This window comes from Bombina bombina, chromosome 5 (assembly GCF_027579735.1).
Source record: "Bombina bombina isolate aBomBom1 chromosome 5, aBomBom1.pri, whole genome shotgun sequence".
In the NCBI taxonomy this organism is placed as follows: domain Eukaryota; kingdom Metazoa; phylum Chordata; class Amphibia; order Anura; family Bombinatoridae; genus Bombina; species Bombina bombina.
In genome coordinates, this window is record NC_069503.1 from 893,002,881 (window position 1) to 893,019,497 (window position 16,617).

The 16,617-nt window shown below is 36.9% G+C and overlaps 1 protein-coding gene across 1 annotated transcript in view; it reads right to left on the reverse strand.

Annotated features, from left to right (window-relative positions):
• LYPLA1 (lysophospholipase 1) overlaps positions 1-16,617 on the reverse strand; it is a 186,587-nt gene that overhangs the window by 121,458 nt on the left and 48,512 nt on the right. The window contains exon 4 of the mRNA XM_053715044.1: positions 11,473-11,520. Within this exon, the coding sequence (XP_053571019.1) occupies positions 11,473-11,520 (48 nt within the window). The remainder of the gene's footprint in view (positions 1-11,472; positions 11,521-16,617) is intronic.

The following is a 16,617-nucleotide window of genomic DNA, read 5'->3' on the forward strand; positions in this document are numbered from 1 at the left end:
GTGAAATCCCACTTAAAAAGCTGCTGATTGGTTGCCACACACCGATTGTCATTGGCTCAACCATGTGTTCAGTTAGAAACCAGTAATGCATTACTGCTCCTTCAAAAAAAATGATACCAAGAGAATGAAGCAAATTTGATAAAAGAAGTAAACTGGAAAGTTGTTTAAAATTGTATGTTCTACAAGATCTGGACAAGTGTAAGAATAGAGAACATTTTGTACAACTGTATATAGTATTATTTTTGGTGCAAATATTTAAAGGGACATGATACCCAAATGTTAAAGCACTTGAAAGTGATGCAGCATAGCTGTAAAAAACGGATTAGAAAATATCTCCTTAACAGCGCTCTGTAAAAAAGGTAGATATTTTACCTCAATTTCCTTAGTAGCCACATCCCATTGTAAAGGGATATTAAACAGCCAATCAGGATGCTAGTCCCAGGACTTGCAAGGGAGCGTGCATCTGGCATGTGCAGACAATGTTATTAACTTTTATTTTAAAGGGATAGTCTAGTAAAAATTAAACTTTCATGATACAGATAGAGCCAATCAGCAAGTGCTACCCAGGTGCTGAACCAAAAATAATCCTGCTCCTAAATTTACATTCTTGCTTTTTCAAATAAAGATACCAAGAGAATGAAGAAAAAATGATAATAGGAGTAAATAAGAAAGTTGCATGCTCTATCTGAATCAAGTTTATTTTTGAATAGACTATCCCTTTAAGGAAGTTTGCTATGAAACCTCACAAGGTTTCCGTGAAATCTCATGAGATCACAGTAAAGCAGCGCAGGACCTCAGCACGGTTGATGCCAATTGGCTGTTTCCATTTTTTTCCAACTTGCAGCTCACAGTGGCTAATGGATAACTGACCACAGAACACTTACTATAGTGAGCTGAAGAAATTTTGAGGTGAGATATCATTTTTTACATAGAGATGTACAGGTGATATTTTCTTGTCAGCTTTTTACAGTTATGCTGCATCACTTTAAAAAAAAAAAAATAGCATTTGAGTATTATGTCCCTTAAATGTTTGGTGTTTTTTTTAATTTATTTTTTATCTTTTTACTATGCCAAGTGAATTTGGATAGAGTTGATGCATGCATGCAGTGCCAAAATGGGTTAATTTACCGCTCTGTAAAATCAGACTTGGGTAGTTTAAAAAAAAAAAAAGAAATCTCACTTTTGTGGTTAGATATTTTACTTTCTACTTTATTAAATAGCAAGATGTTGCAAAGAGATACAAATACACATTCCCTTCTAATTTTGTGGCTTTTTGGAAGCTGAACTAATACATAAAGGTGAAAACTAAAAATTATATATTTGAAATTATGAATGACTCCTACGCTGTTTAGCATGTACAATACATACATATATACACACACACATACTGGCCACTTTTTACAGCCCTCACATTACAGCCCGCTGTTGGGAAAACCCCCTCCTGTCTACAAGGACCCACCATGTTTAGTGAAACGGCACCTGCCATTGAACCTGTTGGACGGATGAGTATTACCTTTGTTGGGAACAAGGGATGCCGCTCGATGCGGCTGGTATGTTATAACCTGCACTTACGATGACACTGTGCCTATGAACTGTCCAATGCTGTAACTGCAAGTGTCTAGCCGTGGTTCACTATCACTGTGGCCAAGTTTAAAGCACCGGAGATAAACTGTGCACTATTATCATTCGTTTTGTCTACAGAGCAAGTGTGTTTGTTTGGAAACTGTGCATAATGGGCTTTATTCATCACAGTCTTAACTTGCAATTATTTGGGAACATCTGTTAAGCCTTGCTCATTGTGCCTTTGCATACGCAACTTTCATGCATTAACCCTTTATTGCTTGGCTTTGCGCTTTTGTGCTTTTCTTGACCTGCAGTTTCTGGACTCATTATGTGGTGCACCACTTATATCATCTTTGCTCTGTTTGCAAATTGGGGGACCCCATTGCAATGTGTGTGTATGGATGATTTTATTATTTTCTATTGTGTGTATATATATATATATATATATATATATATATATATATATAAATAAATTTTTGATATAATAAAGTATTTTTTGCACTCAATTTATTGTTTCTTTTCTTATATGTGCTACTCTTCCTAGACTTTGAGATTACACTTCTGTGTGTGGTCTTCTCTCTTTTTACTGTTTATGGTTATGCAGAATACCATCTATCAACACACAGCACGTCTAACCTTGAAGCAGATGGTCTGATGAGTCAAATTCAGCAGCGACATTCAGAATTTGGCATAAAAGCATGGATCCATCCTGCCTTGTATTAACGGTTCAGACTGGTGGTGTAGAGGTGTGGAGATATTTTCTTGGCACACTTTGGGCCCTTTAGTGCCAATTGAACATCGTTTAAAAGCCACGGCCTTCCTGAGTATTGTTGCTGACCATGTCCATCCCTTTATGGCTACAATGTACCCATCTTCTGATGACTACTTTCAGAAGGATAATGCACCATGTCACAAAGCGCAAATCATCTCAAACTGGTTTCTTGAACACAACAATGAGTTCACTGTACTCCAATGGCCTCCACAGTCACCAGATCTCAATCCAATAGAGCATCTTTGGGATGTGGTGGAACGGAAGATTTGCATCACGTATGTGCAGCCGACAAATCTGCAGCAACTGCATGATGCTATGTCAATATGGAACAAAATGTCTGAGGAATGTTTCCAACACCTTGTTGAATCTATGCCACAAAGAATTAAGGCAGTTCTGAAGGCAAAAGGGGGTCCAACCCGGTACTAGCAAGGTGTACCTAATAAAATGGCCGGTGAGAGTGAGTGTGCGTATGCGTGTGTGCATCTGTCTGTGTGTATGTATGTATATATGTGCGTGCATGTGTGTGTGTGTATATGTTATATATCATTTGTGATATATAAATGGTTGAAATGGATAAATACACTTTTTTGATCATTCTTAATTTTAGTGAAATCTGTTTATGTGCTTTAGTGCTTTGAAACGACAATACAGTTCTTTGCATAGTACTTCTAGTTATAAAACTCACATTTAATACAGTTTGATTAAAAAAAATGTAATTTATATTTCTACAGTAGTAATGTGTTGTCTCGAAAAGATATCAGAACAGCAGCCAAGCTAATATAGTGGCATATGGCTCCAACAACTAATCTGGCCAAAAGAAAGGCTTACTAATACTTGTCCTACATATGAAAAAAGGAATTGTAAAAACAAAAGCTCATCTGATTCTCTGAAATGTGCTGAATCTTTAAAGTTTTAATTTTATTTAGATGTGAAATGTCTAGATATGATTTCAGCTACTTTGTTTTGCAGGATATTATGGAAATCATTCTAAAAATATTTAAAAATGATTTATTCTGCTTCTGTGTACCTTGCTTACCACAGGAAGATTAGCTTTCAAAATGCAACTTCCTGATAAGTGTACAATACAGGTAACAACCCTTTATCCAAACTGCTTGGAACTGGAAAATGTTTTGATTTCAGAATAGTTTGGATTTTAGTATATTTGCTTCTGTAAAATGGGACAGCTTATAGAGGGGATAGGACCAAGTCTGAACAACAATTTCATGTCTTTTAGGGAATATTTACATGTCATTAACAATACATCTTATACATGCAACCTAAAAGGTAGCTTTATATAATGTTTAATACCTATGTATTCTGGATTTGGCTATTTGCAGTCGAGCCTCTCAATTATGGCAGCACAATACAGAGCCGCACTTTAAAGGGACATCAAAGTAAAAGATTTTTTATGGCTGACTAAACAAGGTTACATCAGGCTCAGATCGCTCTGGGGAAACTTTTCTCCTATAAATTGACTTGTATCAGAGAGACAACACAAACATTTCTTAATTGACAAACACAAGAGTTTTAGTACAAGGTATATTATAAAAAGTCTGCTTTCTAGATGCATTTGTTTTGTTTAGTTTTATATTTAAATGGACATTATAGTGAAAAACAAACAGACATGCTCTCATTCATTAGAGCATATAATTTTAATCACTATTGACATTGCAATCTATGGGCAGGATAAGATATACGGCGGTGTCCACAAAAGCCGGTAACGCCAGTTTTGGTATCACATATACAGCGCCACATATAAATGTGTTGCGTATATTTCAATATTTGCAATTTTTACTCCCATAAGCTAACATAGAACCGCGTTGCAAATCGGTATCACATATTCAGCGCAAGGACTTACGTGGCGAAAATGGGCGCATGCGCAATTTCTACCTGTCAACCGCTATTCCCCACCGCAATAACGAATATTAACCCCTAACCCACCATTAAACCACAACGCAATAATCCTAATAAATCTATTAAACCCCTAATCCGCCAAACCCACACAACACAAATAACTAAATTATTAAGACCCCTAACCTAACACCCCCTTAATTAACCCCAATTACCTAAATTAAAAAATACTAAATTACAATTAAAATAAAAAAGCCAACATTACTTAAAAAAAACAAAAAAAATCTAAGATTACAAAAAACAAAAAAAACAAACATTACATAAACCAAATAATCAAAAATAAAAAAAATTAAACCTATTTGTTGGGTGGTGGGTTTTACTGTTAGGAGGGAGAACTTAATATTTTTTAAATGCAAGAGTCGTTTAATTTAGGGCAATGCCCTACAAAAAGCCCCTTTAAGCGCTATTGGTAGTTTAGTATTAGATTAGGCTGTGTTTTTATTTTGGGGGCTTTGGTTTAATTTTTGTATTTTGGATAATTTTGTTTATTATTTTCTGTAATGTTACTTATTTTTGGTTATTTTAGATTAATTTATTTTAATCTTAGGTTTATTTTTCTAAGTACTGTTAGGATTTTTTATTTTAATTATAAATTTAGTATTTTTTTTTTATGTAATTTGGGGTTAATTTAGTGGGTGTTAGGTTAGGGGGCTTAGTAATTAAATTAGTTATTTGCGTTGAGGGGCTTTGATGGATTAGGGGTTAATAGTTTTATTAGGATTATTGTGTTGTGTGGGTTTGGCGGATTAGGGGTTAATAGATTTAGAAGGTTTTATGTGATGTGGGTTAATGGCGGATTAGGGGTTAATAGGGACTTTGGGATGTGGGTGAATTGTGGATTAGGGGTTAAGACATTTATTAGGCACCAAAAAAAAAAAAAAGACCAATGGCACTACTGAATATTAGGGCGGATTATTGCCTATTCGTAGGATACTCCAGTATAATGCTGGCGAGTTCCAGGGAAGGTGCTGTGTATAGAGAGAAATACTGAGTAGAAACAGTAGTTGGATAGATAAACTATCCAAAAGAAAGTATACACTGAATAGCACTCCAGTGATCAATATAAAGTACAAACGCAAGACAACTCCTTATTGTGAGTCAAACAAGGGGATGAGATAGAGTAAAAATAAAATATAAACTTATTAATAGTATTAAAAACAACCTAAACATACAAATATAACTTTTAATAGACCTTTTATTTCTATATTTGTGAAGTCATTAACCGTCTTATTTCATTGGAAGCTTAAGCATGTCAGTCATAATCTTTCAATATTTTCATCTCATATCACTCTTTTGATCCTTTCATTTATACAATACCTTCTATTGAGTGACAGCGGTGGCAAGCTTGTTATTCACATTGACGTTCCAGATACGTCACTATACACACCCACCAAACTACGTCACTATGGAGGAGGGACCCAGTGTACCTACAGGGCATTTAAATCACCATTGCGTGCCGCGCGTGCACCCTTAGTCAAAGCCGATAAGCGGCGAAACATGTCAGGGAATTGGTGAGGAGTCCAGTGAACTCCTGTGTTTTAGGCAGCGTTTTGAAAGCACGGTCAGAGTGACCTTACTTTATATGGTTCTTTTTATTAACTCATCTTGGGGGCACGAATTGGTAGCACTATCCAGTTGATATTAAACGGATACAGTTATTTCTCCTGAATAATTCGGTTGCGGTAACACCCGCCACTAAGTTATATACATATTTTATTCTTGGAGGTTATTTAACCTTTGTTATACCGAGTTCCTCAGTGTGTATTTACTTATGGTATTCGTCAGCAGTATTTAGTTGCTACTATAGTATTCTCAGCATATATCATACTAAGACAAATGTATGAATAACTGATCATTATCGTGAGCTAAACCACATCATAGCGGCATCGACCAGCTGAATCTATGCAGCACAGCTAATTACTTTGCAAATCTCTGTGCAGCTGTAGTTATATTGATATACTAACTTCATACCAGGAAATTTCATTTCCACCCAGCCACTACGGTGTGTTCATTGGTGCAACAGGAATTGTGGTTTTATTAAAACGAGTCACATTAAAACAAGTCACATTACTGTTTAAACATATTATCAACCCATAAGACAACTTTCATCACGATTCAAGCACAATATTAACCCATAAGACAACTCTGTTGGCAATCATTTAGCAATTTACGTTGAGCTGCAGTATAAAAGCTATACTAATCAACTACCTATAAACTGCATTTTTATCAATAGTTTGGGATAACTCACTTTGCTTTTAACTATGAGTACACTATTATAAACAGATATTTAACCTAGGTTATCTGTATAATATATTAATCTAACACTCATGGTTGGCAATTTGTGAGATCCGTGCTTACTGGGAGCAGCCTTTCCCATATCTATCAGACTAAGCTATCTGTAGGAGGTATTTCACATATACTGATAAGTAATACAGCTATATACTTTCAAGTTATACCAAGATTTTGTGGCACCTCTTTGATACACGCATTAAACCTACTATAATCCATATAAAGGATACAATTATCACTTTTTTGCTACCTATACAACCTCCCCACGATTAGTAGCATATATTGTTCCTTACATAATTTACTCAATTTTTTAGGTTGTTTTAACTCACTTCTGTGAGTAATGCATCTAGGTGGTTCATTATAATCAGACAGCAGTATACCTACCATAGTTTGATAAAATCTTTGTAACATTTATTACCAACTCAACGAAGCAATGTCACGGGTCAGCTCAACCCAGTAGTCATTCAAGCACATAACCCTACTTGTATATTGATTTGACAATTACAGTATATTTTTATTACACTGCCTTTTGCCATAGGCTCAATATTACTACCAGTTGTGTCAAGACCTACACATGTGGTTTTATTTCTTGATCTAAGTATATGTATACTTACGTACTACACAACTTTTGTTGCCCTTGGGTTTTCATAAATAAAGTTGATTCAATTCTTGATTGAACACTGTATTTGGTGCTTACTTTACCCAGCACTTATTAGACTGCTCACAATTTGTCAGATCTCTTCACGTATATCAAAACTAGCTGAGCAAATTACCATTACTTTGGATCTATTTGGTACAACATTTATATGTATTCAGTATTTGTAGTTCCAATAGCCCCATTCTTATACTTTTGAACCTAGTGGTGTTATTATCCCAGCATCCACTATCACACACACGCTGACCACCCCCAATCCGTAGTTTTAATTGTATGTGTTTTGTATGTTTAGGTTGTTTTTAATACATTTATTAGGCAGTTTGCGATGTTGGGGTTGGCGGATTTAGGGGTTAATAAATATATTAGGGAGATCGCAATGTGGGTAAATGGTGTATTAGGGGTTAATAGTTTAATCAGGCATTGTGGGGATTGTCAGTTTAGGGGTTAATACATTATTAGTTGCGATGTGGGGGGATTGTGGATAAATGGGTTTTTAATGTGTCGGGTTTACTTTTGGGAGGCGGGTTAGGCTTTTACGGGAGATTTTTTTTTTTTTTCTCTTAGGCGCCGGCAGTTTCTGACGTGCCGTAAATCACTGCCAACTCCAGAAATTTGCATTTACGCTCATTTCTGGACATCGCTAATTTATCCGACTTACGGCACTTTATGAACTGCCGGCACCGTGTATGTGATACCCCAATGTGCGAGGTAAAGTTACAGGCGGCGCGGGTTTCAGCAGCTGTGCTGAGGCCTGCACCACATATGTAATCTCGCCCTATATGTTTAATCCCCACAAAGGGGTTGTGTGACTAGCGCTGCTGACTGGCTCAGCTGCAGTTTACGCCAAAGACCTGCAGCTCTCAGTCTGTACTTTAAACATATACAGTTGCAAGAAAAAGTATGTGAACCCTTTGGAATGATATGGATTTCTGCACAAATTTGTCATAAAATGTGATCTGATCATCATCTAAGTCACAACAATAGACAATCACAGTCTGCTTAAACTAATAACACATAAAGAAAGAAATGTTGCCATGTTTTTATTGAACACACCATGTAAACATTCACAGTGCAGGTGGAGAAAGTATGTGAACCCCTAGACTAATGACATCTCCAAGAGCTAATTGGAGTGAGATGTCAGCCAACTGGAGTCCAATCAATGAGATGAGATTGGAGGTGTTGGTTACAGCTGCCCTGCCCTATAAAAAAACACATCAGTTCTGGGTTTGCTTTTCACAAGAAACATTGCCTGATGTGAATGATGCCTCGTACAAAAGAGCTCTCAGAAGACTTACGATTAAGAATTGTTGACTTGCATAAAGCTGGAAAGGGTTATAAAAGTATCTCCAAAAGCCTTGCTGTTCATCAGTCCACTGTAAGACAAATTGTCTATAAATGGAGAAAGTTCAGCACTGCTGCTTCTCTCCCTAGCAGTGGACATCCTGTAAAGATGACTGCAAGAGCACAGCGCAGACTGCTCAATGAGGTGAAGAAGAATCCTAGAGTGTCAGCTAAAGACTTACAAAAGTCACTGGCAAATGCTAACATCCCTGTTAGCGAATCTACAATACGTAAAACACTAAACAAGAATGGATTTCATGGGAGGATACCACAGAGGAAGCCACTGCTGTCCAAACAAAACATTGCTGCACATTTACAGTTTGCACAAGAGCACCTGGATGTTCCACAGCAGTACTGGCAAAATATTCTGTGGACAGATGAAACAAAAGTTGAGTTGTTTGGAAGAAACACACAACACTATGTGTGGCGAAAAAGAGGCACAGCACACCAACATCAAAACCTCATCCCAACTGTGAAGTATGGTGGTGGGGGCATCATGGTTTGGGGCTGCTTTGCTGCATCAGGGCCTGGACGAATTGCTATCATCGAAGGAAAAATTAATTCCCAAGTTTATCATGACATTTTGCAGGAGAACTTAAGGCCATCTGTCTACCAGCTGAAGCTCAGCAGAAGATGGATGTTGCAACAGGACAATGACCCAAAGCATAGAAGTAAATCAACAACAGAATGGCTTAAACAGAAGAAAATACGCTTTCTGAAGTGGCCCAGTCAGAGTCCTGACCTCAACCTGATTGAGATGCTGTGGCATGACCTCAATAAAGAGATTCACACCAGACATCCCAAGAATATTGCTGAACTGAAACAGTTCTGTAAAGAGGAATGGTTAAGAATTACTCCTGACCGTTGTGCACGTCTGATCTGCAACTACAGGAAACGTTTGGTTGAAGTTATTGCTGCCAAAGGAGGTTCAACCAGTTATTAAATCCAAGGGTTCACATACTTTTTCCACCTGCACTGTGAATGTTTACATGGTGTGTTCAATAAAAACATGGCAACATTTCATTCTTTGTGTGTTATTAGTTTAAGCAGACTGTGATTGTCTATTGTTGTGACTTAGATGATGATCAGATCACATTTTATGACCAATTTGTGCAGAAATCCATATCATTCCAAAGGGTTCACATACTTTTTTGCAACTGTACTTAAACCCTTTGCTAAAAACAGATTTACAAGGTTGATACTGACAAAGTGACATGTTCTGAAGAATAAAAGCATGAGCTGTGCCTGCAGGAAGAACAGCGCTGCTAACCATATCTTTCCCTGTACACAAAAGCCAGTACTTTGGTACCGAAATCATCATTATGGATAGTGTTTTTAGTGAAGAAAACAGTTATTTCAATTGCAATAATAAATGTAAAGGAACAATTTGCTACACATTTAATGCCATGCAATTAGTATAACAGTCACTAAAAGACATGGAAGTGCAAAAAACAAAACAAAACAAAAAAAACACATTCTAATATGTTAGAGCATTTTATTATTGCTTTCTAATGTCTGGTGAGACAATAAGAGGAACATGTGTGTAGTCACCAATTACCAAATAGGTCCCAGTAGCGCACTGCTGTTCCTAAAGGGACATAAAACCCAATTTTTTTGTTTCATGATTTAGATAGAACATCAAATTTTAAACAACTTTCTAATTTGCTTCTATTATCATATTTTCTTGTTTTCCTTATTTGAAAAGCAGAAATGTAAGCTCAAGAGTGTGCACGTGTCCGCAACACTATATATCAGTTTTACAACAATGTTATACATTAGCACTATTTCCTGTCATGTAGAGCTTCAGGCATGTGCACGCTACCTACCCAGGTATCTCTTAAACAAAGCATAACATGAGAATGAAATAAATTTGATAATGGAAGTAAATTGGAAACTTTTGAAAAATTGTATTCTCTATCTGAATCATGAAATAATTTTTTGGGGGTTTAATGAAGATAATGAAGAACATTTGAAAACAAAATAATTCCATTTTAAGATCCTTTTACTTTTGATAAGTTTAATTCTGACTATAAAGCAATATATAAAGCTCTTCTCTCTGGCAAGATCTCAGAAGTCTCATCAGTACTACAAAGTCCCTCAAACAGGTTTAGAAAAGTAAATTTAACTTGAGAGCGATTTATCTCAGAGTATGAAGACGGCTACATTACAATATAATGCTCAGAAAACAATCCACAAATATTTTGTAGGATTTATTTCCATGCTGGGGAGTTTTTGATCATCAGGCCCGCAGATGCTACATGTCACAATGTTTTAGATAACTTCTTTATTAACCAACAAGTTAAAGGGACATCAAACCCAAATTTTGTCTCACGATTCGGATAGAGAATACAATTTTAAAAAAAAGTTTCCAATTTACTTCTCTTATCAAGTTTGCGTAGTTCTTATGTATCTTTTGTTGAGGAGGTATCTGGACAGGTAGCGTGCACATATCTATATCACTACATGACAAGAAATGGTTCTGCCCTCTTAGTGCTCTTGTATAACATTGTTGCAAAACTGCTGCCATATAGCACTGCAGACATGTGCTCCCTTCTGAACTTACCTTCCTGCTTTTAAACAAAGGGTAATAAGAAAACAAAGAAAAATTGATAAAAGTAAATTGGAAATATGTTTAAAAATTGTATGTTCTATCTGAATTATGAAGGACAACTTTTTGACTCTAATGTCCCTTTAACATTTTTGTTTTCCCTAAACATTTTTTATTAAAAACATCTCAGGAAATTCCTGTCTTTTTTATGCTGGTAAATATGCTCATGAAACATTTATTGGCCATGCAATCCTGAAGAATGGCTAGGAGGAGGATACACAGTCAAAGCAAAGGAACAACGTAAAGCTTGGAGAGAGAAAAACGCAAAGATTGACTAATAAATCCCAAAATGTAATAGCAAAAAGTACAATAAATAATTCAAGGCGCACTTACCATGAAGGCATGGCCATGTTCATGTTTAAAGAAACTGGCATGATGGGCCTGAAATCACAAAAACACAAAACTATAAAAACATTGAGGAATATAAAAAGGTTTATTGTTGTTGTTGTACATTATAAAAATTAGTTTGTTAAAAACCAAGAATTGCGATCTCAAGCTTTAAAATTTGATTCAGAAAGAGGACAGCCCAACTTTAGACGAAAATGTTTAATTTGTGTAGCAATTAATCCTAAGCAGCAGCCCCCATGAAAAATCTCATCATTATAAATACATTTTAATCTCTCTCTCATACACACACACACTGTGCTTCATACATAAGGCAATATATGTTAAGAAATGACAATATTTAATTTCTTTTATGTTTACAGTGTTAGGAGTTTATTATGTTTCATCATCCTATATACAACACAGAGAATTTAACATTGTACTATATGAGTAAGTGATCTACACGTTACTAGTAAGTAACCAAAGATTAGTATATTATTTTCATATGATCTGTACATTACTCTTAAAGGGAAATAAAAAAATAAAAAAATTCTCACACGATTCAGGTAGAGCACTGGTTTTCAAACTCGTTGTCAAGCCTTGCCAACAGGCCAGGTTTTCAAGATTACCTTGGATGAGAGCAGGTAAAATAACCATGTTTAACAATCAGCTGATTATTTCACCTGTGGTCAAGTTTAGATATCCTCAAAATGTGGCCTGTTAGGGAGGCCCGAGGACAGGTTTGAAAACCAGTGAGATAAGCAACTTTCTAATTTACTCATTTGAAAAGCAGCAATGTAAGCACCTGGGTAGTGCTTGCTGATTTGTGGCTAAATGTAGCTACCAATCAGCAAGCGCTACCCAGAGTGCTGGACCACAGATGGGCCGGCTCCTAATCGTCCATTGCTGCTTTTCAAATAAAGATACCAAGAGAAAGAAGCAAAATTGATAATAGGAGTAACAAAACAAAAAAATTGGGTTTCATATCCATTTAAGCATGTACTTTTGGATTCATGTTTTGTTATTTAATTTTCTATTTAATCGATTTTCTCTCAATAAAAAAAAAAACCCATAATTTATGTAACACCTTACCTGATAAATTTATTTCTTTCATATTGGCAAGAGTCCATGAGCTAGTGACGTATGGGATATACAATCCTACCAGGAGGGGCAAAGTTTCCCAAACCTCAAAATGCCTATAAATACACCCCTCACCACACCCACAATTCAGTTTAACGAATAGCCAAGAAGTGGGGTGATAAAAAAGTGCGAAAGCATATAAAATAAGGAATTGGAATAATTGTGCTTTATACAAAATCATAACCACCACAAAAAAAGGGCGGGCCTCATGGACTCTTGCTAATATGAAAGAAATGAATTTATCAGGTAAGTTCTTACATAAATTATGTTTTCTTTCATGTAATTAGCAAGAGTCCATGAGCTAGTGACGTATGGGATAATGATTACCCAAGATGTGGATCTTTCCACACAAGAGTCACTAGAGAGGGAGGGATAAAATAAAGACAGCCAATTCCTGCTGAAAATAATCCACACCCAAAATAAAGTTTAACGAAAAACATAAGCAGAAGATTCAAACTGAAACCGCTGCCTGAAGTACTTTTCTACCAAAAACTGCTTCAGAAGAAGAAAATACATCAAAATGGTAGAATTTAGTAAAAGTATGCAAAGAGGACCAAGTTGCTGCTTTGCAAATCTGATCAACCGAAGCTTCATTCCTAAATGCCCAGGAAGTAGAAACTGACCTAGTAGAATGAGCTGTAATTCTCTGAGGCGGAGTTTTACCCGACTCAACATAGGCAAGATGAATTAAAGATTTCAACCAAGATGCCAAAGAAATGGCAGAAGCTTTCTGGCCTTTTCTAGAACCGGAAAAGATAACAAATAGACTAGAAGTCTTTCTGAAAGATTTAGTAGCTTCAACATAATATTTCAAAGCTCTAACAACATCCAAAGAATGCAACGATTTCTCCTTAGAATTCTTAGGATTAGGACATAATGAAGGAACCACAATTTCTCTACCAATGTTGTTGGAATTCACAACTTTAGGTAAAAATTCAAAAGAAGTTCGCAACACCGCCTTATCCTGATGAAAAATCAGAAAAGGAGACTCACAAGAAAGAGCAGATAATTCAGAAACTCTTCTGGCAGAAGAGATGGCCAAAAGGAACAAAACTTTCCAAGAAAGTAATTTAATGTCCAATGAATGCATAGGATCAAACGGAGGAGCTTGAAGAGCCCCCAGAACCAAATTCAAACTCCAAGGAGGAGAAATTGACTTAATGACAGGTTTTATACGAACCAAAGCTTGTACAAAACAATGAATATCAGGAAGAATAGCAATCTTTCTGTGAAAAAGAACAGAAAGAGCAGAGATTTGTCCTTCAAATAACTTGCGGACAAACCTTTATCTAAACCATCCTGAAGAAACTGTAAAATTCTCGGAATTCTAAAAGAATGCCAAGAAAAATGATGAGAAATACACCAAGAAATATAAGTCTTCCAGACTCTATAATATATCTCTCTAGATACAGATTTACGAGCCTGTAACATAGTATTAATCACAGCGTCAGAGAAACCTCTTTGACGAAGAATCAAGCGTTCAATCTCCATACCTTTAAATTTAAGGATTTCAGATCCTGATGGAAAAAAGGACCTTGTGACAGAAGGTCTGGTCTTAACGGAAGAGTCCACGGTTGGCAAGAGGCCATCCGGACAAGATCCGCATACCAAAACCTGTGAGGCCATGCCGGAGCTACCAGCAGAACAAACGAGCATTCCTTCAGAATCATGGAGATTACTCTTGGAAGAAGAACTAGAGGCGGAAAGATATAGGCAGGATGATACTTCCAAGGAAGTGATAATGCATCCACTGCCTCCGCCTGAGGATCCCGGGATCTGGACAGATACCTGGGAAGTTTCTTGTTTAGATGGGACGCCATCAAATCTATTTCTGGAAGTTCCCACATTTGAACGATCTGAAGAAACACCTCTGGGTGAAGAGACCATTCGCCCGGATGCAACGTTTGGCGACTGAGATAATCCGCTTCCCAATTGTCTACACCTGGGATATGAACCGCAGAGATTAGACAGGAGCTGGATTCCGCCCAAACCAAAATTCGAGATACTTCTTTCATAGCCAGAGGACTGTGAGTTCCTCCTTGATGATTGATGTATGCCACAGTTGTGACATTGTCTGTCTGAAAACAAATGAACGATTCTCTCTTCAGAAGAGGCCAAAACTGAAGAGCTCTGAAAATTGCACGGAGTTCCAAAATATTGATCGGTAATCTCACCTCCTGAGATTCCCAAACTCCTTGTGCCGTCAGAGATCCCCACACAGCTCCCCAACCTGTGAGACTTGCATCTGTTGAAATTACAGTCCAGGTCGGAAGCACAAAAGAAACCCCCTGAATTAAACGATGGTGATCTGTCCACCACGTTAGAGAGTGTCGAACAATCGGTTTTAAAGATATTAATTGAGATATCTTTGTGTAATCCTTGCACCATTGATTCAGCATACAAAGCTGAAGAGGTCGCATGTGAAAACGAGCAAAAGGGGATCGCGTCCGATGCAGCAGTCATAAGACCTAGAATTTCCATGCATAAGGCTACCGAAGGGAATGATTGTGACTGAAGGTTTCGACAAGCTGCCATCAGTTTTAGACGCCTCTTGTCTGTTAAAGACAGAGTCATGGACACTGAATCTATTTGGAAACCCAGAAAGGTTACCCTTGTCTGAGGAATCAATGAACTTTTTGGTAAATTGATCCTCCAACCATGATCTTGAAGAAACAACACAAGTCGATTCGTATGAAATTCTGCTAAATGTAAAGACTGAGCAAGTACCAAGATATCGTCCAAATAAGGAAATACCACAATACCCTGTTCTCTGATTACAGACAGAAGGGCACCGAGAACCTTTGTAAAAATTCTTGGAGCTGTAGCAAGGCCAAACGGCAGAGCCACAAACTGGTAATGCTTGTCCAGAAAAGAGAATCTCAGGAACAGATAATGATCCGGATGAATCGGAATATGCAGATATGCATCCTGTAAATCTATTGTGGACATATAATTCCCTTGCTGAACAAAAGGCAAGATAGTCCTTACAGTTACCATCTTGAACGTTGGTATCCTTACATAACGATTCAATATTTTTAGATAAAGAACTGGTCTGAAGGAATTCTCCTTCTTTGGTACAATGAAGAGATTTGAATAAAACCCCATCCCCTGTTCCTGAACTGGAACTGGCATAATTACTCCAGTCAACTCTAGATCTGAAACACAATTCAGAAATGCTTGAGCTTTTACTGGATTTACTGGGACACGGGAAAGAAAAAATCTCTTTGCAGGAGGTCTCATCTTGAAACCAATTCTGTACCCTTCTGAAACAATGTTCTGAATCCAAAGATTGTGAACAGAATTGATCCAAATTTCTTTGAAAAAACGTAACCTGCCCCCTACCAGCTGAGCTGGAATGAGGGCCGCACCTTCATGTGGACTTAGAAGCAGGCTTTGCCTTTCTGGCTGGCTTGGATTTATTCCAGATTGGAGATGGTTTCCAAACTGAAACTGCTCCTGAGGATGAAGGATCAGGTTTTTGTTCTTTGTTGAAACGAAAGGAACGAAAACGATTATTAGCTCTGTTTTTACCCTTAGATTTTTTATCCTGTGGTAAAAAGGTTACTTTCCCACCAGTAACAGTTGAAATAATAGAATCCAACTAAGACCAAATAATTTGTTACCCTGGAAAGAAATGGAAAGTAGAGTTGATTTAGAAGCCATATCAGCATTCCAAGTCTTAAGCCATAAAGCTCTTCTAGCTAAAATAGCTAGAGACATAAACCTGACATCAACTCTGATAATATCAAAGATGGCATCACAGATAAAATTATTAGCATGCTGAAGAAGAATAATAATATCATGAGAATCATGATGTGTTACTTGTTGCGCTAAGGTTTCCAACCAAAAAGTTGAAGCTGCAGCAACATCAGCCAAAGATATAGCAGGTCTAAGAAGATTACCTGAACACAGATAAGCTTTTCTTAGAAAGGATTCAATTTTCCTATCTAAAGGATCCTTAAACGAAGTACCATCTGACGTAGGAATAGTAGTACGTTTAGCAAGGGTAGAAAT